This window comes from Nicotiana sylvestris, chromosome 2 (assembly GCF_000393655.2).
Source record: "Nicotiana sylvestris chromosome 2, ASM39365v2, whole genome shotgun sequence".
Taxonomy (NCBI): Eukaryota; Viridiplantae; Streptophyta; class Magnoliopsida; order Solanales; family Solanaceae; genus Nicotiana; species Nicotiana sylvestris.
The window spans coordinates 118,311,658-118,333,936 of NC_091058.1; the positions used below are offsets into that span (position 1 = coordinate 118,311,658).

At 37.2% G+C, this 22,279-nt stretch overlaps 3 protein-coding genes across 3 annotated transcripts; 1 reads left to right on the top strand and 2 right to left on the bottom strand.

Annotated features, from left to right (window-relative positions):
- Window positions 1-1,203: 1,203 nt before the first annotated feature.
- On the bottom strand, window positions 1,204-3,582 carry LOC138885472 (uncharacterized). Its single transcript, XM_070166423.1, has 4 exons — window positions 3,156-3,582; window positions 2,202-2,393; window positions 1,696-2,093; window positions 1,204-1,551 (listed from the first exon to the last, which is right to left on the bottom strand). Exons 1-4 carry the CDS (start codon window positions 3,580-3,582, stop codon window positions 1,204-1,206), a joined length of 1,365 nt encoding a protein of 454 aa, XP_070022524.1.
- Window positions 3,583-11,147: 7,565 nt separating this feature from the next.
- Window positions 11,148-15,640, top strand: LOC104220365 (proteasome subunit alpha type-4). Its single transcript, XM_009771222.2, has 2 exons — window positions 11,148-11,237; window positions 14,689-15,640. The coding sequence occupies exon 2, from the start codon at window positions 14,710-14,712 to the stop codon at window positions 15,454-15,456; it is 747 nt and encodes a 248-aa protein (XP_009769524.1). The 5' UTR covers window positions 11,148-11,237; window positions 14,689-14,709; the 3' UTR covers window positions 15,457-15,640.
- A 5,536-nt stretch (window positions 15,641-21,176) lies between these two features.
- Window positions 21,177-21,572, bottom strand: LOC138885473 (uncharacterized). Its single transcript, XM_070166424.1, has one exon. It carries the CDS (start codon window positions 21,570-21,572, stop codon window positions 21,177-21,179), a length of 396 nt encoding a protein of 131 aa, XP_070022525.1.
- Between the last annotated feature and the right edge of the window lie 707 nt (window positions 21,573-22,279).

Consider the following 22,279-nt stretch of genomic DNA (forward strand, 5'->3'; position numbering starts at 1 on the left):
TCCCGTTTAACATTGGCATATCCTGTCTAATTTGAAGCGGGACAAGACGGGCCGGCCCAACCCGTTGGACAGCCATAGTCTGGGGCAATCCCTCACTATATGGCGAGTGCCGCCACACTCAAAACAAGCTCTCGGAGGGCGTGGCTACAGTGACTGGCTGGGGCCAGGTCGGCTGGACTGACTACTGAAAGCAACCCGTGCGGGAGGTACACTAAACACTGGCGGTGCATAATAAGGCTCCTGGGCCTAGGAGTAGCTGGAATACCACTGGCGGCTGGAAGTGTTGAATGAACATGGTGACTCGCATAGCCCCTACTATGACAAACTGCACCTGGGACACGAGTACCACTATAAGTGCTAGAATCTCGAGACCTCTTGGCCTCTCTCTCCTCTCTCCCGAGAAAGCATGCCCTCCACTCTCCTAGCAATATCCACAACCTGTTAGTAGTAAATATCCATCTCCCACTCCCAGTCCATGCTAATCCTGATGCTGGGTAGAGTCCCTCGATAAACCGACGGACCCTCTCTCGAACTGTAGCAACCAAGGCTGGAGCATGCCTAGCCAAATCACTGAAGCGAACTGCACACTCTGACACAGTCATAGCACCCTAACGTAATTTCTCAAACTCGGTGTGTCATGCATCTCTGAGACTCTAGGGAACATACTCCCTCAAGAAATATTTGAGAACTGATTCCAAGTAAGTAAAGTTGCCTCAGCCGGACTACCCAACTCATAAGCACGCCACCACTGATAGGTCACTCCTTTAAGCTGGAACGCAGTGAAAGAAACTCCACTCAACTCCACTACACCCATAGTACGGAGGATACTGTGGCACTCCTCAAGAAAATCGTGGGCATCCTCTGACGCTAATCCACTTTAAATAGGAGGGTGGTACTTCTTGTACCTCTCGAGCCTGAGATCCTCCTCCTCAGAAGCTGCTACACTACCCTCGGGCTGAACTAGAGCTACTAGCTATTGCCTGCATCGGTATGATCTTTGGAACCTAGTCGACCTGAACCCGCTGCTCTGGCTTACGGGCGACAGGAGTCTGTGCTCCTCCCCCGGCAGTGGCGTACGCATAATTTTTCATAAGTGGTGTCACTATTTAAAGAGTAAACGAACGAGTAAATAATTTATAATATATATCATATTATAAAAAGACAACTTAAATAATATTAATAAAACAAAATTCAAGTACATCACTACAATTCTCCTCGATGAGTTTTCATGTTTTGAAATGTATTCATAATAGCCTCATTAGAAACATTACAAAATACATCTTTTTCTATATAAGGCACCAAACAACCACTCAAAATCTCATCATCCATTCGATTTCGTAAGTCAGTCTTTATCAACTTCATTGTTGAGAAAGCTCTTTCAACTGTAGCTATAACAACTGGCAAAATTAAATCAAATTTCACTAGCCGAAACACAAGAGGATAAGTCCCATGCTTCTTTGTTTCTACTAATTTCTTGGAAAGATCACCAAGTCCCTTAAGATCAGAAAACCTTTTGTCATGATCCCAAACATCAACAATGTAATTCTCAAGCTGAAAACAAAGGTCAACTATAGAATATTTATCAAAATCATCAGGATATAGCTCAGCCAATCTCAATATCTTTTCAATGTCAAAACTTGAAAAGGAGTTAACCGGGTTCAAGCAAGCAACTCAAAGAAGCAATTCAGTTGTCACCTCATCAAAGCGACTATTGAGTTCTTGAAATTGCCAATCAATAGTTTTACAAAACACTACAACACGATAGTGATGTAAAATAGAGTACTCTGCAACTCTACGACGTGATCTTCCAAAGATCATATAAGGCTCATCAAAGTTAGGTATCAATATGTCATATTTGATACAAAACATAGATACTTCATCAATAAGTGGAGCCCAACCGTCCTCTCTCAGTTGTTGCAACCGATCCTTTGTCACTCTAACATGTATCACAACATTTGCAATATCTTGCTCCTTCTTTTGAAAGGCAACACTAAGCTTATTTGTAACTGCTAAAACAGTATGCATAAAATGCAACATGAAGGCAATCTCAAATATTAAACATGCTTTAAGGCATCCCTTTGCCTTACATTTTTCTTCAAAACGTGCATTAACAACAATAGTATCAAGTACATCAGTGATAGGGCCAAACATAAGAATAAAATTATTAAAAAATTTGTAGTGAGATCACCATCGAGTATCACCAGCCCTAGCAAGACCTAATTCTTGATTTAAACCCCTCCCAGTTTCAAGCTCACCTTTACGTAATGCTTCTTCAATTTCATCGGCTTGGGATTCACGAAGTTCATATCTACTCTTGAAAGAAGATCCTACCATATTTAATATATTAGAAACAACTAATAAAGGTTCTTGCACGTCATCACATTTTCTAGAAACTGCAACAAGAATTAGTTGCAGTTGATGAGCAAAACAATGAATAGAATGAGCACCTCTACTTTCTTTTTGCATTAAGATTTTAAGCCCATTTAAGTCACCCTACATATTAATTACTCCATTATAATATTGTCCATGTATGGAAGATGGACTTAAAGAGTATTGAGAAAGTAAACCAACAATTTCATTCTTTAGAGACAAAGCAGTAGTTTCACAAACATGAACAATACCAATAAATCACACCATCACACTTCCCCTTCTATCAACATACCACAAAACAATAGCCATTTGCTCCTTACATGATACATCACGAGATTCATCAATTAATATGGAAAATTGATCACTATTTAAATCCTCAATGATACACTTAATTGTTTTTATCTTACATACAATAATAATATCTCTTTGAATGTATGGGAGAAGTCAATTGATTATTCTTTGGAGCTCTTTTAAATGCTTCAACAACATGATCACATCTTTAATATACCATCTAAGAAGTTCAATATAGTTACCTCTATTAAAAGATGATTCATTTTTACGATGCCCCCGAAATAATAATCCTTGGTGCAAAAGATATCTTATCACATCAATTGCAGCCTCTAAACCAATCCTGTATTCTAACCTTTGTTGATAAGATTGTTTCACGAGTACACTTTGAATAGATTATTTTTGTCTCATCAAATCATCACCTTTCTTTCTTGACTGATTATTAATACTATTTGGTCTACCAATATGCGTATCAAATCTGTCCTTCTAATTCCAACTTGTAAATCTTACAGTTGAAAATACATCTCCTTCCCCTTGATTGATGCAATCATCTTGAAACAAATAACAATATAAGCAAAAAGTTGCATCTTTTGTTATGCTATATTCCAACCAATCATACTCATCAAACCATTGAGGATTAAAGCGACGCAATTTACCATAAAAATTTCTTTGAGGAAATTTGTGCTCTCGAGGTTGGAAAGGACCTCTTTGAATATACTTTCTTCTTATTGCATCATGGTCATTTGGGTGATATTTTCGAATTACTAATCTTTCCTCAGGATCAACCTCTAAAGAGCTTAAATTAACTCTTTCGCTTTGTTGATCTTGTTCCAACTCACTTGTTCTTTCTTCCAAGTTAGATAAATCTTGAGATGTTGAACTTGATTTTGGAATTTTGGGAGTTGTAGGAAAGTATCTCTTCATTGCAATCTAATCTAAATAAAAAATTTAAGTACCCACATTAATCTTTAGATAAACCCTAAATAAGTTTATTGTAACTATAAAATTGTTCGTCTTCAATAAGGCAATAACCCACAATTTCATTAACCTCCAAAATCAGTAAACACACCCTTAATCATAAATTCAAAATTAACACATATTCATAATTTTGTTCATAAACAATAAAAAGGAAAAAGCAAAATCACTTAGCAAAAAGTAATCATCGGCAGAGAGGGAGAGATTTAATACTAACCTGGAGGAATTTACTTTCACTCTTCTTTGGAGTTTGAAAAGGGGCAAGTCAAAATTCTTTTTATTCTAAAATAAGGGTTGGTTACTGATTTCTTGTGCAATAAGTATTGGGTCAATAGCAGCCCACATTGAAAAAGTCCATGATTTTAGCATCAACATAGGGTTTTAAATTAATTGACAAAGTCAAAGAGTCAAAAGGAATTTCGCTGAAGCTAAGGGGGTTCGAACCCCTGAACTCTCAAACAATTTCAGGAGGTAATAACCATCAGACTACTAAGCTGCTTTGTTGCAAGTGGTGTCACCTTTATTCTTTTACCTTATATTTTTGTTTTATTATATATATATATATATATATATATATATTAAAAAATTTCGACGAAGCGGTGTCCCGTGACACCGCTTGGGTCCATGTAAATCCGCCCCTGTCCCCCGGCCTGAGACGTGGCAGGAGCAAGTGGAATCAATCCAGCCTGAGCCAAGGTGCTAAACATGCTCAGGAACTATGCAAGGGTCTCCTTAAGAGCTGGTGCAGTAATAGGCATCTCAGGTGCCTACGCTCCGACTAGAGCTACTAGTGGCTCCTCTGTAGCAGCTCATGTGTGTGCTCTATGATAACAACACGATAAATGATTCAAGAATTACTAAAGAAAAATAAGAAAATCAAGAAACAAGCGGAAGCTAAAAGAAAATAAAGAAACGAAAAAGGACAGAAAACTAAAGATAGATTGAATTCAAGAAGTCTATTCTTGAAATTGAATCCTAACAGCAACAATTAGCTAACAAAGAACTAGTAGCATTTGATAGAGAATTAAAAACAAGAGATAGATTGTGAAACCCGACCCTTTGGAATAACAAGAACAACAATAAGCCTAAACTTATCACCTTTCATGAATACCTAAAAGTGATCTAAGATTTCGAAAGAGTTTAATCTTACCACCTTAAGTTGAGTCTTAAAGGTTGAAGAATAAATCCAAGAGTAGCCACACACAAGAGTGCAAGAAAAATCTCACAAATTTTGTTAATAATAATCTGAATAATCTATCTAAAAACAAAAAATACACCCCTTTATATAGAGAGGGATCACGAAATTCTACCTAAAAAATAAGTAAATAAAGTCCTAAACTGCTTTGGAAAACAAGTCCAACTACCTTAGGAAAAGGAAAATACTAGGAAGCAAAAACCAAGTCATTCTTGGAAAGTAATTCCAGAAATCTTAGTAAAAGAAAAATATAACTTAACAAACTAGGAAAGCAATAAATATAGTCCCATAATATATGGAAATAAGACCCAAACAAATCTTGGACCGAATCTTGGAAATTTTGAAGGAAATTTGCAAGCAACTTGACACCAACTTGCATTCAACATCTAGCAACACTATTGTATCATTATTGAACATCAAGTAAGTCCTTTTTATGCTATAAAAGTGTGGCTTTATATAGGACTTCATGGGTTGCAAGTTTAGACACATTTTAGGTGCCAAATTGGCCCAATAGTGGCCTGATTTGGACCTTCTTCAGAAGATGTTTCTTGGGATCTAATCCACCTCTTCTTGGACATGAATTTGGGCCATAAAATAATTATAACACCTAGATAACTCATATCCTTTATCCTTAAGCTTTTCCTCTCAACTAACAACTTCTTTGATCGTTCCTGAAGTCCAATGACCTTGTTTTGCAACTTTTAAGATTGAGATCTTGTTAAAGGCCCTCTTTGAGATTTCAAAGTTTCATCCTTGTCCTTGAATCTATTTGAGCTTCCTATGATGCTATCACTCTAGCTACATCACGTGAACGTCATCGGTCTCTACCCCGTCTCCGTCCTCTCACCGCTCTAACAGGGGGCACGGGTGCCTGGTCATCAGATCCGCCTATACGTGTCCTCACCGTCTGTGAGAGAATATAAGACAAGTTTAGAATTTCGAAGTCAACAATTTCACACGACAAGGAGTCAAAAGAAGTGAAATTTTCCTAAGAGTTCCATAGTCTCTCGAAGATAAGTACATACATCTCAAAACATAACAACTAACTGCAACAGATAGTTAAATAACTGATAACAATGTCGCTCGACATGTACAATAACTAACACTCTAGTAATACATAGTATTCCCAAAAATCGGAATATCATAAATCACAAGCTGCAGACGAAAATTAGTATCTCTATACACCAAAGTCTAAGAAAAGAAGTACGAAAGGTAAATGACATAGGAGAGAATAGAAGGGGACTCTGAGATCTGCGGACGTGGTAGATATACCTTGAAGTCTCCAAACTATCACTGCTCACTAATGATGTGGCTAATAAGAAGTACCTGGATCTGCACACAAAACATGTACAGAAGAGTAGCATGAGTACTCCACAACGGTACCCAGTAAGTGCCAAGCCTAACCTCGATCGAGTAGTGACGAGGTCAGATCAGAGCCCACTGGTATATAATAAATAAGGCAAAAATATATATCAACATAATAAGAGACTAAAATTTAATAAAGAGGAAAACACAGCAAAATAATAGTACAACACACAGGGATAAAACAGCAGGGGATCTCCCGAGATACCTTCTCGTAATCCCAAAAGTAAAGATGCAAGGAGATCTCCCAAGGTACCGCCTCGTAGTCTCAAAAGTTAAATGTGCAGGGAGATCTCACGAGATACTGCCTCGTAGTCTCAAAAGTAAAGGTGCAGGGGGATCTCCTGAGGTACCGCCTCATAGTCCCAAAAGTAAACACACAGCTCAAACCGATAAATACAACAATTAGTAACAACAATTCTACAATTAAAACCGATACATATCAAGGAAAAACATGAAATCAACTAGGCATGCTGCACATGGTTCAAATAAGCAGCTAAAGCATGTAGGCATGCGATATTAGACTAAACTGGATAACTACACATGCTGGTATAACTCAATTAAGATGAAAACAGGTTACTACTCAGTAAAAATTGGATTTTACAACAATTAGCCCATGTACGCACTCGTCACCTTGCGTACACGACCCTCACATATCAGAACAGTATCAAATCCTAAGGGGATTCTCCCCCACAAAGTTAAGCAAGTCACTTATCTCGAACCAAGCTTAGTCAGTCAATAAGAATGCCCTTTCCTTGATTATCCGACTCCGAATGGCCCAAATCTAGCCAAAAATAATTACATACCATAAATAAAACTATTATAGACTAATCTAATTAATGAAATCAAAACTTACTCGGGCCCACGTCTCGAAATCGGGTAAAATTCAAAAAATATGAACACTTATTCATTCACTCGTACCAAAATTATCCAAATCCGATGCCAAAATCCGAATCAAAACTCAAAAACTTAGTTGAAGAACTTTCCAACTCTTTCCCCAAATTCCTTAATTAACAGATGAAATCAACTATAGATTAATGGAATATAACCATAAATGAGTTAAGAATTATTACCCAAAAGCTTTCTCTGAAAATCCTTCAAATAATCGCCCAAATCTGGCTCTTAAAGTCCCAAAATGAAACTGGGATAACACCCTCGAACTTAGCCCTTTTATGCCCAGCGATTTCGCTTTTGCGGGCTTCTAGTCGCACCTGCGACGCCGCACCTACAAAAATTCCATCGCAGGTGCGGATTCCACTGAAATTCATGAATTTTGCTTCTGCGGACCAGGGCTCGAACTTGTGGGCCCGCTTCTGCGGATGGCCTTCCTCTTCTGCGACCCTGCCCCAAGCTGCCCTTTTTTGATTCTGCGTTCATTTCTCTGCATCTATGGATGCGCATATGCGGCTCCCTTTTCACACATGTTCCCCCAGCTGGGCCAAGCCAACCTCGCACATGCGGCTACACGCTCGCTCCTGCGAGTCCACATCTGCGGCCAACCCCACCGTAGGTGCGGTGACACCAGAATAGCAGTGTTTCAGCAATTCTTCCAACTCCCAATTTGGTCCATTAACTACCCAAAATCCACCCGAGGCCCTCGGGACCTCAACCAAACATACCAACAATTCCTAAATTATCATACGAACTTAGTCAAGTCCTCAAATCACATCATACAACGCTAAAAATACGAATCGCCCTCCAATTCAAACTTAATGAACTTTGAAACCTCAAACTTTTACAACTGATGCCGAAACCTATCAAATCACGTTCGATTGACCTTAAATTTTGCACAAGTCATAATTGACAATAGGGACCTACTCCAACTTTCAGAATCAGAATCCGACCCTGATATCAAAAAGTTCACTTCCGGTCAAACTTCCCAAAATTTAACTTTCACTATTTCAAGCCTAATTCAGCTACAGACCTCCAATTCACAATCCGGACATGCTCCTAAGTCTAAAATCACCCAATGGAGCTAACATAACCGATGAAACTCCATTTCAGAGTCATTTTCACACAGTTCCGACTACGGTCAAAATCCTAGAACTTAAGCTTCCGTTTTATGGACTAAGTGTCCCAAAATACTCCAAAAACCACGAACAAAACCTCCCGACAAGTCGTATAAACAGAAAAAGATACGGGGAAAGCAGTAAATAGAGAGTCGGGGCTAATACTATCAAAACGACCGGTCGTGTCGTTATACCCCTATTGGACATATGTATCAACACAATTATTTTGAACTGAGGACTGTTACAATGGTTCACTTCAGCAATTTCGTGTCTTTACTTAAAGAAGTCCGAGATGGATCAAGTGATACTAATTACTCCCCTATTCTTAGACCTGATGGTATATTTTGCTGCATACCTAATTGTATTGATTAATTTCCTTCTATTTCTTTGCAAAATGTGGATCCGCATCGCAATATCATCATGACGAGGGTATCTTTTCATTACTTGCTTACCTTTTCTAAGTCTTTGACCCATTGGTATCCCAGTTTCTTACACACTAGTTATAGATTTTTTTGTCTGCGACTACTTAAGTAAATGATTTTGTGTTTTCTAACCTAAAAAGTTCACATGAAAACAAGAAAAATAGACAATTTACTTCGAATTTCTCTAAGTAGGTGGCAGAGTAAGGGGAAGGTATAGATTAAAGTAGGTTACGGAGTTGAAAAGTTTGAAATTTGAAGGGGGAAGAATGGTTGTGGTTTTGGGCTAGCCCTTGTAATTGGTTTTGGGTTTTTAATTGTGTGGTTTATTTTGTGGTTACTTATTGTCATTAGTTTTTCCCTGATGGCTACAAATTGGCATCCTATAACAACACATAACAAAAATTGGTAATATTTTAGCCTTATATTAGGTTTGGCAAAGATAGCCCCAAACAATTGGCATTATATAGCCAAATCTTAAAAAAACTACTTTCTTTTATATTCTCTCTAAAAAAAAACTACACGTTTATTTTGGCTTCCCTCCCCCTTTCTCTCCCTGTATTTCTTCTTCTATCTCTTCTCTGTTGCTCTCATAGTTTAGAAAAACTTCTTGCAAATTATGCAAAAAAATTCAGTGGGATGAAAAGGTAAGGTTGATCTCACATCAGAAAAAATCAAAAGCAAAAACTAAGAAAGAAAAAATATAATTCAACTTTATTTTTCTTCTCTTTTTTTTTGTGGTTAGATTGAATGAGTGAGTGTGATTGAAATTGGTTGAAAATACCTAAACGAGGCTATATGCAAAATTTGAGCAAGATTAGCAAAAACTAAGAGAGAAAAAATATATTTCAACTTTGTTTTTCTTCTCTTTTCCTTTTTTTGATTGGATTGAATGAGTGTGTGTGATTGAAATTAGTTGAAAATACCTAAGTGAAGTTATATAAAAAATTTGAGCAAGTTTAGAAGTGATTTAGATTGGTTTCAGGTAAAAAAATCAGACCTAATTATCTAACTACGATATGTGTATATCACATTGTATATCGTATACATCAGTGTATATCACGTTGTATATCGTATACATCAGTGTATATCACACATAGGTTTTTAAGGACGTTTGTGTATATTACTTTGTATATCGTGTATACCACACAATTTTTTTATGGGCGCCCATGTATATCACATTGTATATCATATATATAACACAACTTTTTATGGATATACTCAGATACACACAATATACATGACATATCACTGATATACATAGAGATATACATGGGTTACAATTGTGATATACATATTATTATATATTTATTGGTTATTTGATGCCAATATTTATAACTAGGGCTATTTTCTGCCAATTATATGAGTATGTTGTTATACCATGCCAAAACCCCTTTTAAAATATTTAGCTTTAGCCCATTATTGTAGACATTGGGCATCTTGATTGGGTATAGGTTAAATGGTCGCTCCCATTTAACCTATACCCATTTTTTAAAAACTTTTAACTTGTACCCACTTTTTAAACAACTTTAGCCCCCTTTCTCCTCCTCCTTCTCCTCCTTCGTTTTCTTCTTTCTTCTTCTACAATGATGACTTCAACATTGTTAATGACTACTTTGATTAATGACCTCAGAGAGAGATTCAAGGCAGACCTGGATTCATTCACTGCTACTCCAGAGAGAACTGCTAGTTGGTTCTGTTTGCAAGATTGCTACTTCATTTTCTAGATGTTTGTTTGGTTACTCATGTATTCACATGATCGAGTGTACTCCTGAAAATTTGTGTAACAGTCTGCTTGATGTAAAGTAGTAAAAAATGGTGTAACATTCTTGGTGATCATACATCACAACAGAGTGAGCCATTCTATGAAAGCTGCATTTTCCATAATGAATTGTTGTGTATATGGCCATTTCAAAGCTGTAGCAGCATCTTCACAAGTGCAAAAATTGCGTCCTAAGACAACGATATATGCCTTCTTTCCAACAGTTGATCTGAACTTTTCAAGAAGAGGTGCAAGAGCTTTAACTTTTCAAGAAGAGGTGCAAGAGCTGAAATTATCCAGTTACAAGGACAAAAACTTCAGCTCTAGAGCTTAAATTCCCCAGTTACAAAATAAAAACTTCAGCTCTAGAGCTTAATTTCCCCAGTTACAAAATAAAAACTTCAGCTCACCAGTTACAAAATAAAAATTTCAGCTCTAAAGCTTAAGTTTCCCAGTTACAAAACAAAAACTTCAGCTCTAGAGCTTAAGTTCCCTAGTTACAAAACAAAAATTTCGTCAGTTACAAAATAAAAACTTCAGCTCTAGAGCTGAACTTCAGACCCGACTATTAGAATGCTGAAGTTTTGCATGATTGTCTTTGCTACTTCAGCCCCGTATGCTGAAGTTATGCGAAAAAACGGATATGCTTGTAACTTTTTTTACAAAACGGGTACAACTTAAAATGTGACACAAAAAGCGAGTATAAATGCAAATATCCCTTCCTTTCACGACTCACCAAAACCCGATCCGACCCGTTTTAAAAGCTTGCGCAAAAAGACTAGCTTAGTACTAAAGTCTACAGAAACAAGAATAAGCTCGACTCGTTCATTACCCTTCTCTTAGATCTCACATCTCAGGTATCACTCTTTCTTTTCCTTTCGTTACCCACTTGAGCAAATTGCGACATGGTTGTTTATTTTACCGTGAATTTTATGCATTTAATCGAGAAATTACTCCATTGTTGAATTGTTTCCCCCAAATTTCTTGGTAATTTTGGTAAAGCTATGTTATAGACTTTTTACATGAAATCGATGATGTCTTTGTGTTATTCTACGGATAAGTAAATTAGTTGAACTTCTGGATTTATGTTTTTACAAAATATATGGTAGGAGGGTTTACCTGGGAAAGAGTGTACTTGATAGTAGTAAGTTTAGTTTATTCCTAGCATTCTTCTCTTTCTCCTTTATTTTACTTTTTAGGATAAAAATATTTCAAATTAAGGTTAAATTTCTTACTAATAGTGTAATAAGTACATCTTTCGAGCAGCTCTTGTTGTAAAGAATTGATTTAATTAGAGAAAAAAGAGTCAAAATTCGTTAAGATGTACAATGGAAGCAATTTAGCTTTTGGGAATTACTTGGTAGGGAAGTTAGGTGGATATTATGAAGTAGAAGTCTCAAAATATGACTAGGGATGTCTAAGAAAATTCAAAGGGCTGTATTACCTGATTTAGGTATATTGCCATGGTCTCTGGCACATAATCTAAAAGATCAATCACTTACCACTACATGAGCCGTATGAGGGATTTGAATGACAGAGCCAATTTAGAAAGACTTCTTCATGTGAAATGTCCATGAAGCCTGTCTTCTCTAGGATGGCTCTGAGTGTGGAGTTAGGTTATAATGTATTGAATTATGTTTATCGACCTCATGTTTAAGCTTCAAGTGTTGAAAAGGAGAGAGATGTAGTTAGTGTTTGTACACAGTGATTGTTCCCTCTTGTAGTAAACAATAGTGCCTGATCAGTTAAAGTTATGTCAAATCAAAGTTGCAAAATTGCAACACTTGTTGCTGAGTTTAGATGAGATACCCACTTGGCTTAGTTAATTCCCATTTTTCTAGTTCCTCTCGATATCTCTTCTTTTTTGTAATGCTCTAGGTGTTGTATCCAGTAAGGGTGCTTTACTATAGAGTCCCCTGCCTAAACATTAGGATTTTATTGGAATTGACATCTTGGATATGATAAACCTTGGATCACATTAAGCTCTTGTCTTGAAAAATATTCTGGATGCCCCTTTACTAAGTCCGAAATGTATTTACATCCGATTAGTAGAAAATTGATCAATTCTTAAGATCTTTTGGTTGCAAGAAATGAAGCAGATACTGGTGATACTAGCCTCTAGTCTGGCAATTGTAGCCATCTTATTCTAGTAGGCAACTCTAGCCACATCTTATCTCCGTCAATAGGACCCACGATGATGTGGTTTTTCTACTTCGCTATGGCCTACAGGCGAAGGTGCTTCCAGAATCTACAATCTTCGTGAGCCTGCCGTCACTTGAAGTAGAGCTCTTCTCCACAAATAATTTTCCCTCCAAGTTTTTCACAATTCCTCTGGAACTTCATAAGCAGTAGTGCACATGCTCATTCCTTTCTCCTTTTTGGGTCCAAATGCTAAGAAGTACCATAAATTCCATAATGTCCCTAGTCCTATTGCCTTTTGGCCCCGACTTGAATAGTCTCTCTCACCTACAGTTTGCATTGTGAGATTGTTACCCACACTCCTCCCTTGCTAAGGATCCTCTCTCCTTTTCCATTTCCACATACTTGACTGGATATTCAGAAGGATTCTTGCCTTGTTGGACCTCAAAGTGTTGGACTTGATCAAGAAGATAATCCTCCTAATCATCATTACTTAATCTGTAGCATTAGCTCTATTTGCTCCCCATTGTGTCTTTACTCTTTAGTTCCCATTGTTATGGAATTGGAAGTGGTAAACCAGCTGTGTTGATTTAATAGACATTTGAGGCCCATCAAAATAAAAGAAAAGAACAGACTTGTCATTTGGTAAATCTATAGCAGACGATATAAATTGGCCAACCTCAAGTGTGGAGAAAATTAGAAGAAAAGAGAACAGTGCCATAACTAATAAGTTTTTATACATGTACCTCTCTTTTGGTCATCCTTGTTGTTGCTCCTTATCTAATATAATTCAAGCTTTTCTCTGTTAAGATTTCCTCTGCCACCTTTCTGGTTGTTTTCTTGGACATCGCTAACCTTACTTTTAGTTTGTTTCGAGATGCCCCGAGAAGGGTTAACACAGTGAAATATAATGTAGTAGAAAGTGATTCGTTCGATAGAGGAAAGGAAAATGTTAGGACAACTTTTTTTCCTCCTCTTTATAGACATAGTGTCAATAACCTTGAGCTAATGGCATTCAGCCCATATCCTTGATACTTTTATCGTCTCGTGTAGAATAAAGCGTCTCTGCTATCTGAAGTTTTTACCCATATCTGAAGTGTGTGTGCAGTAGACTGTCATGAGATCAGAAGGGCTTTTATTTTTTAGGTATAGGAACTGATTGAGAAAGAGAATTGGTTTGCAATTACTGGCAATGTAGCATAGACTCTTGGCGCTGTTTATACTTGAGGCTTGCCCTTTTGTCAAGTCGCTCACCAAATTCTTCTTATATTAATTTTTACTGAGGACTTCCCTCAGCCAGGTAGAGTGGATAATACATTCCATTAATTGAGATGGCTTGCAAATCAATGTATAGTACTTAGGTGGGAGAGTGAGTAAATTGCTGGACTATGCATAATCAAATAATATTGGCACAAAGAGTTATTTGCATATGCCTGTTTTATGTAACAAGCAGAACAGTTCTATTTTACAGCTATGACTTACAACAACGGAAAATACTCAATCCCAACCAAGTTGGGGTCGATATGAATCCTCATTGTCTACATTGCTCCATTTAAGCCCGTCTATTTCCAATATCATAAAGAAATAGTTTCTCTAGCGCTAGAAGTTCTTATATGTTATTTACTGGCATGTAAAGCTTTAATAGGACTAAAAGACTCCTAGCAAACATTGGACCTAAAGTAAGCGTACTAATAGGTATATAGATCTTTTTCTTCCATTGTGCTTTATTTCCGCTAAGTGGATTTCAAGAGATTGCAGGTCTTTCGTTACAACTTCCTTCCACTCTGCGTTGATTGACCACTATTACTTGGTTAACAACTAACTGAACCTTGGCTTTCAGAATTCGAGCTAACCTCAAGAAAATATGAAGAGTGTCATTGATTCTAGAATTCAAAAATTTAAATTTAGCCGTACACATGCTTCAAAAGTCCAAAGTTTGCCCTTACAGAAGGAAATTCCCTGAGGTTGTAGGTCATGGCAATTTTCAGCTTCAATTCATTTGCATCTTATATTGTTCTCACTCAATTTTTACATCCTTTTTTCTTCTATCTGTGCTTGCATACTTGCTGTTTGGACTTATTCATGGTAAGGGTACAATAGAATAAACAAAGTTTCACATGCTTTGAAATTTTTATGTAACAAACTCCCTGAATGATAAAAAATAATCAGGTGTACTGCAGTTGAGAAACAATGTCACGAAGGTATGACAGCCGTACAACAATCTTCTCCCCTGAAGGTCGTCTCTATCAGGTTGAGTATGCAATGGAGGCTATTGGAAATGCAGGTAGTGCTATAGGCATCTTGTCCAAGGATGGGGTGGTTCTGGTAGGTGAAAAGAAAGTAACATCTAAGCTGCTTCAGACCTCAACATCAAGTGAGAAGATGTACAAGATTGATGATCATGTGGCGTGTGCCGTAGCTGGAATCATGTCTGATGCCAACATACTGATCAACACGGCCAGGGTCCAGGCTCAGCGCTATACGTTCGCTTATCAAGAACCCATGCCAGTTGAACAACTTGTTCAGTCACTCTGTGACACCAAGCAAGGTTACACACAGTTTGGTGGACTTCGCCCTTTTGGTGTTTCATTTCTCTTTGCAGGTTGGGATAAAAATTACGGCTTCCAACTCTACATGAGCGACCCAAGTGGAAATTATGGTGGTTGGAAAGCTGCAGCAATTGGAGCAAACAACCAGGCTGCTCAGTCTATACTTAAGCAGGATTACAAGGATGATATCACGAGGGAAGAGGCCGTTCAACTCGCGCTTAAAGTGCTTAGTAAGACGATGGACAGCACTAGTCTCACTTCAGAGAAACTTGAACTTGCTGAGGTATTTCTCTCTAATGGGAAAGTCAAGTATCAAGCATGCTCACCTGAAACTCTGAATGCAATGTTGGTGCGGTCTGGACTGACCCAACCTGCTGCAGAAGAATAGTAGAAGAATGTCTTTTGGTCAGGATTTGGCATCCATGACTCTACACCATCCGATATATGTTGTACTAAGATTTAAGTGATGGGTTTGTTTCTTATTACGACTGCATATTTATGTTGAATTAGGGGCGTTCTATCGGTTGGTGTGGTACGGTTTTAAGTTCGGTATGGTTTGGTTTTTTATTTTCCGATTTCTGTTAGTGCAGTTCGGTAATTTTGTTATTACTCTTTAAAGTTATATTCATCATCCATCAAACTTGTGATCGTGATAAAAGAAAAAAACTAAATTAGAGAACAAATTAAACCAAAACGGTAATGGTGTTTCGTTCTGAAACAAGACATACTATCTTAGAAGCAAAGTGTCATAAACTGCTAATTTTAAAAGAATATGTTAGCAGCTATTCACCAAATTAAATTTAGGGTAACAAATTTCACTTATCATGTTTATTACTCCCTCCGTTCGCTTTTACTTGGCATGTTTTGAATTTTCACGCCTCTTAGAAATAATAAATGATGTGTATAATTTATCATGATACTCATATTAATTGATGCATATTTTATTGGATTTGAGAAAATGATTTGAAATGAGTAATAAATATTGTGGGTATAACAGAATTTTTTTTTATCTTCTCTTGATATGCGTAAAGTGATAAGTAAAAATGAAAATCTATTTTTAGTATACATGCCAAGTAAAAGTGAACGGAGGGAGTAATAACTAAACGGTCTGGGCAAATTCTTTGATTAGGACTAAAAAACTCATAAATAGAAAAGTCTTGGGTTTAAACTTGTTAGTGGCGAGAGAGAGAGAACGTGTGTGTGTTACCATAGGTGTGGCAGCCCCAAGTGGATCAACCTATTTTTTCACTTCAAAATGTATTTGAGTTATTCAAATGTGTGAATTTATTAATATTCTATTTAATAGTGAAAAATGAGTTTATTTCATAGAAAAAGCATGTACAAAGATGCTTTTACTTAAAAATGGACCTGAACTATTCAAATGTATGAATTGTTTCTGATATTATACTTAATGATAAATATCGAAGTTACTCATTGCTTAATCATGACAGTAAGGAATAAGAGAAAAATTACCCTATGAAATGAGCAAAATAATATGTATATGAATTGATAAACTAATAAAAATAGTAATTAATCTATTATCATAAGTTAAACTACATTAATACGGTAAAACACCCATATAGTTTTAGTTTGTATAACTTAAAACCTACCAAATCCCGTCGAATCAACCAAAACTTTTTTTCTTCTCCTTGTTATATAGCCTGACAAGATTTTTTATTTTCTCTTGTCAAAGAGGTTTCTTTGGAAACAAGTAATAATTTTATTTATTTTTCGGTGTTTGGTACGCAAATTAAGAAAAATAATTTCTCAAGAGTATTCATATATAATTTAGATACAATAAACATGAAGTCATAAACTTTCGAACCAACAACCTTCCGAACCCACAAATTTCATAAACTTCCGAACCGCTAAACTTTCGAAACCGCGAACTTTATAATTTCTAAACCTGTAAACTTCCAAATACATAAATCTCTGAACTCATAACTTTGGAACTTGTAAAATTTCGAACCTATAAACTGAAAGATGAAAAAACTAAAACTGAAAATATATAAAAAAAAATATTTTTTTTCTGGGACCGGGGGGGGGGGGGGGTATGTGCAGAAAAACGAAAAAATAGAAATTTAAAATTACCAAAAAACAATAACCGAAAAAATAGAATTTTAAAAATTACAAAAAAAAGTATTAAAAAAATATTTTTTTGGGGTGGGTGGTGACAGAAAAAAATCCTTTTTGGAGAGAGGGGGTGGGGTGGGTTTGGGTGGGTGTGAGGGTATGGGGTGGGATGGTGAGGGAGGAATAGGGTGGGAAGGTTGACAAAGAGTTTTTGAAAATATTTTTCCTTCTCTTGATAAGGAAAACATTTTCCTCCAATTGAAGGAAAATGAGTTCATAAGGAAAATGTTTTTCAAAATATTTAAGCCAAACAAACATGAAAAAATTGAAAAACATTTTCCGGAAATTATTTTCCTTCGTACCAAACACACCCTAAGACCCTAATTATTTTGATCACTTGATCACCTTCTTCTTTGGTTAATAATACGCTCTTCCAATATTATGACTATTTTTCCCCTCATTTTTGGATGTATTCCAATACACGTGATATTCTTTTAACTCTTTATAATTTTCATAACTCTTAATATTATACATAATATTAAATCTTTCTGTAATATTCATATATCAAATTATAACAGCTTGTTGACAAATACCATTATCTAAGGTGTTAATTTCGAATGATCAATGGACTTTATCCACTATAAAACACAAGATACACACTATTTGTTGTCATATATATGAAAAAATTAATTAAACTTTACCTACTATAACAATAATGTTGTTAGACCTTACCCACTATAACTGTAAGTTCATATTAAAATAATTAAACCTTACCAGCCATCAGGATGCAGTGCTTCAGCTAGTGATAACTTTGTGTTCATGTGAGGAGGATACCTAGGCAGGTAGGGTAATTCCAACTCGTATTAGAAACATGTAAAGAAAGCAACAATCTCGTCCCAGTGATATAGTTGGTATTGTGATGATTGTTCATAAAATTACTAGTTTTACGTTGACCGCCAACCTACCATATCCCTCCTCTTTAATTCAGGCTTAGGACCAAAAATGTGAACAAGTTAACACATGTGGGGTTAAACATGTACAAGAAAACTGTTGGAAAAATAAGTATGGAAATTACACAAGCATCAGAAATAGTACACAACACAAGTACTGTAGTGATTGGTGTCACCATCCAATTTTCCCTATAGGCCGTGATGACGTCCAACATCGCAGCTAGGCAAAGCCGAGAGTGAACTAGTCATGTATTTATTCTTTTTAATAATTTCAAAGTAGTTAATTTTTTTATTTATTAAGTAAATGAGAAGTGAAAAATTATAGTAAGGTAAAGCATAAACTAATGAAAGAGTAAATACAATGAAATTAATACCCAAAGTTATAAAGTGACTAATAGAATACTCCCAAAATTCGGTGTCACACATGTATGAGCAACTAGTAAAATATACAATTATCTATGCTATTGTCTGGAATAAGATAGACAGAAAGTAAATACAAAAGAGAGCATGCGGGTGATGCAGAACGGACACAGAGAGCAGCTCACCACTATGTCCTCGGGGTAACGGGGGTGCGCGCCCGAATGACTGCCAGATGCATCTGTCTCATATCCTGCACGATTAGTGCAGAAGTGTAGCGTAAGCACATAAACGACATGTACCCAATAAGCATCTAGTCTAACCTCGAAGAAGTAGTAACGAGGGGTTGATATCGACACTTACTATGGGCCAATAAATAAAGTACGAAAATTCTAAATAGGCATGGAATACATCAATAATAATAACACAATAACAAACAGTAAATAAGTGATTCCTTAACTAGAAGTCAATTTAAAATATCTAATTAGTACGTACTAACTTCAACAAATACGGGCCATCAAGTAAACTATATTTTTCTCAAGTCATAAAAGTAAAATCAAGTGTAATCGAACTCTGAGCATTATCACACACGATTTATGTTGAGGTCGTATGGCCTGATCCAGAATAATGTGTACACTGCCGAGGGTCGACCGACATGAATCATAGATGCATCTATTATACTGTCGAGGCGTTCGGCCCCCTCTACAAAAAGAGATAATACTCTACGAACATCCGATTTAATGATTATCACAAGACTAATACACCAGGAGGCACAATTTTTATTAATGGCCAAGTAACCTGCCAAAACTCAAAGTAAGTGAAGTTCGGTCTTTATGAATTCTTTATCAAGTTTCAATATAATTTAAGCACTTAAATTAACAGGTAGAGTTCAAACAATACAATATTTTATGATAGGGTCCTAAAACTACTCGGACATAAGCATAATTTGTAGCTACGCACGGGTTGTCGTCACTTCGTGCGTCCGTAGAACCCACAATTAGTAGCAATAACTAATTTAAAATACCTATAGATTAAATTCCCCCTTACAAAGTTAGGCAAAAGACTTACCTCGTCCCAAAGCTCACTTTCCGGCCCACAAATTCACTCTAAAGCGTCAAGTTGGTGCCGAACAATCTGAAGCTAGCCAAATATTATATAAGTTAATCAATATACACTTAAAAGTTCATAATTTAGCTATTAGAGTAATTACCTAACCCAAATTGGAAGATTCCTAAAATTCACCCTCGGGCCCACGTGCCCGGATTTCGAAAGTTTTCGAAGATAAATGTTACCTATAACCTCATGAATTTAAATATATAATTTCTATCCAATTTCATAATCATTTTCGTGGTCTAATCCCATTTTTATCAAAATCTAGGTTTTCCAATAATCTCCTAAAATTTCCACAATTTCTATGTTAAAACCTACCTATAATGCATGATGTAAACTCATATTGTATAAAAATTACTTACCTCAAAGTTCTAGGTGAAAATCCCTCCTCCTAAAATCAACCAACAAGTGAGAGAAATGGACCAAAAGCCTAAGTCCCGACTTTTAAAACATTCTGTCCAGGTCTGCCTACATCGCGATCGCGGACAAGCCCTCGCGATCGCGAAGGCAAAATTGAAGAACCCAGGAAAATTCCTCTTCGCGATCGCGAGAGGACACTCATGAATGCGATGCACTGAGCCATCTCCTCATCGCGAACACGTGCCCTCACTCGCGAACGCGTAAGGTAACTAGGTTGCCCAGTCCCTCGACTCTATGCGGACGTGACAGGTCTCCTGTGAACGCGAAGGCCATTGGCCCCAAGCCTTCGCAAAAGGTGCTAAGACTTCGTGAATGCAAAGCACAAAACCACCCAGTCCCCAATTCCTTCTTCGCGATCTCGAGGGTTCTTTCGCGTTCACGAAGAAGGAAACCAGAACAATACATAGAAGATTTTTGACTTATTTCTGAGCGGTCTGAAACACACCTGAGCTCTCCGGGACCCAGTCCAAATGAATAAAAAAGTCTATAACCATAATACGGACCTGCTCGAACTCTCGAAACACGTAAAACGACATCAAAACTAAGAATCACACCACAAAACCAAATTGAATCAAGTTATGAACTTCAAGCTTTTCAACTTACTCCGAACGCGCCGAATTATACTTAGACTACTCGGAATGACACCAAATTTTATGTGCAAGTCATAAATCACCATACGGAACTATTCCTAGGCTAGGAATCCCAAACGGACCTCGATAACACTAAAGTTTACTCCAAACTAAATTTAAAAAACTTGAAAACCTTCAATGCGCCAACTTTCGATATTAAGCGCCGAAATGCTCCCGGGTCATCCAAAACCCGATCCGAACACCCGCCCAGGTCTAAAATCATCACACAAACCTATTAGGACCATCAAATCCCAGTTCCAAAGTTGTTTACTTAAAACGTTTGACTCAAGTCAAAATTAACAATTATAAGCCACTAATAAGGAACTAAGTGTTCTGATTTCAACCCGAACCCTTCCAAACCTGAACTAACCATCCCCACAAGTCATAAAATAGTAAAAGCACATACGGGGAGTCTTAATTAGGGGAATGGAGATCTAGATAGTAAAATGACCAATCAGGACGTTACATTCTCCACCTCTTAAAAAAAGTTCGTCCTCGAACGGATCTAGAATCATACTTGGAGTGCTGAATAGGTGTGGATATCTGCTCCGCATTACCTCCTTAGTATCTCAAGTCGCCTCCTCGACTGGTTGACCCCTCCACTGAACCTTTACCGCAGAAATCTTCTTAGACCTCAACTGGTGAACCTGTTTGTCAACAATGGCAATTGGCTCCTCCTCATAACCCATGCTCTCATCTGGCTGAACCGTGTTGTAGTCTAACACATGCGACCTGTACTTTTGGAGCATAGACACATGGAAAACCGTATGAACTGCCAATAGACTAGGAGGCAAAGCAAGCTCATAAGTAACCTCTCCAACACACCTCAACACCTCAAATGGACCTATAAACCTTGGGCTCAACTTGCCCTTCTTCTCGAACCTCATGATTCCCTTCATCGACGAGACTTTCAAGAGAATATTCTTGCCCACCATAAATGATAAATCACATGCCTTCTGATCCATGTAACTCTTATGTCTGGACTGTGCTGTGCGAAGTCACTCCTGAATCAACTTCACCTTCTTCAAGACATCCTTCACTAAATAAGTGCCATATTACCTAGCCTAGCCGGGCTCAAACCATCCGATGGGAGAACAATATCGTCAGTCATTCAAAGCCTCAAATAGAGCCATCTCAATGCTGGATTGATAACTATTGTTTTAAGTAAACTCAACCAAAGGCAAGAATCGATCCCACTACCATCCGAAGTCAATCATGCATGCTCTGAGCATATCCTCTAAGATCTGAACCGTCTGCTCTGACTGTCCATCGGTTTGCGGAAAAAAGGTTGTGCTGACCTCTACCCAGGTACCCAACTCGCTTTGAGCTGCACTCTAGAAGTGCGAAGTGAACTGAGGGCCTCTATCTGAAATGATGGAAGCAGGCATATTATGAAACCAAAAAATCTCCTGAATGTAAATCTGGGCCAATCTCTCTGAAGAATATGTAGTCATAACCGGAATAAAGTGTGCCGACTTGGTCAACCTGTCGACAATGACCCAAACTGCATCAAACTTCCTCAAAGTCTGCGGCAAACCAACTACAATGGAAATTTAGGCATCTCGCTACATACTCAACAATGTCCTTCTTCATCTGCCTCCACCAATAATGCTGCCCCAGGTCGCAATACATCTTCGTAGCACCTGGATGAATAGAATTCCGAGAATTGTGT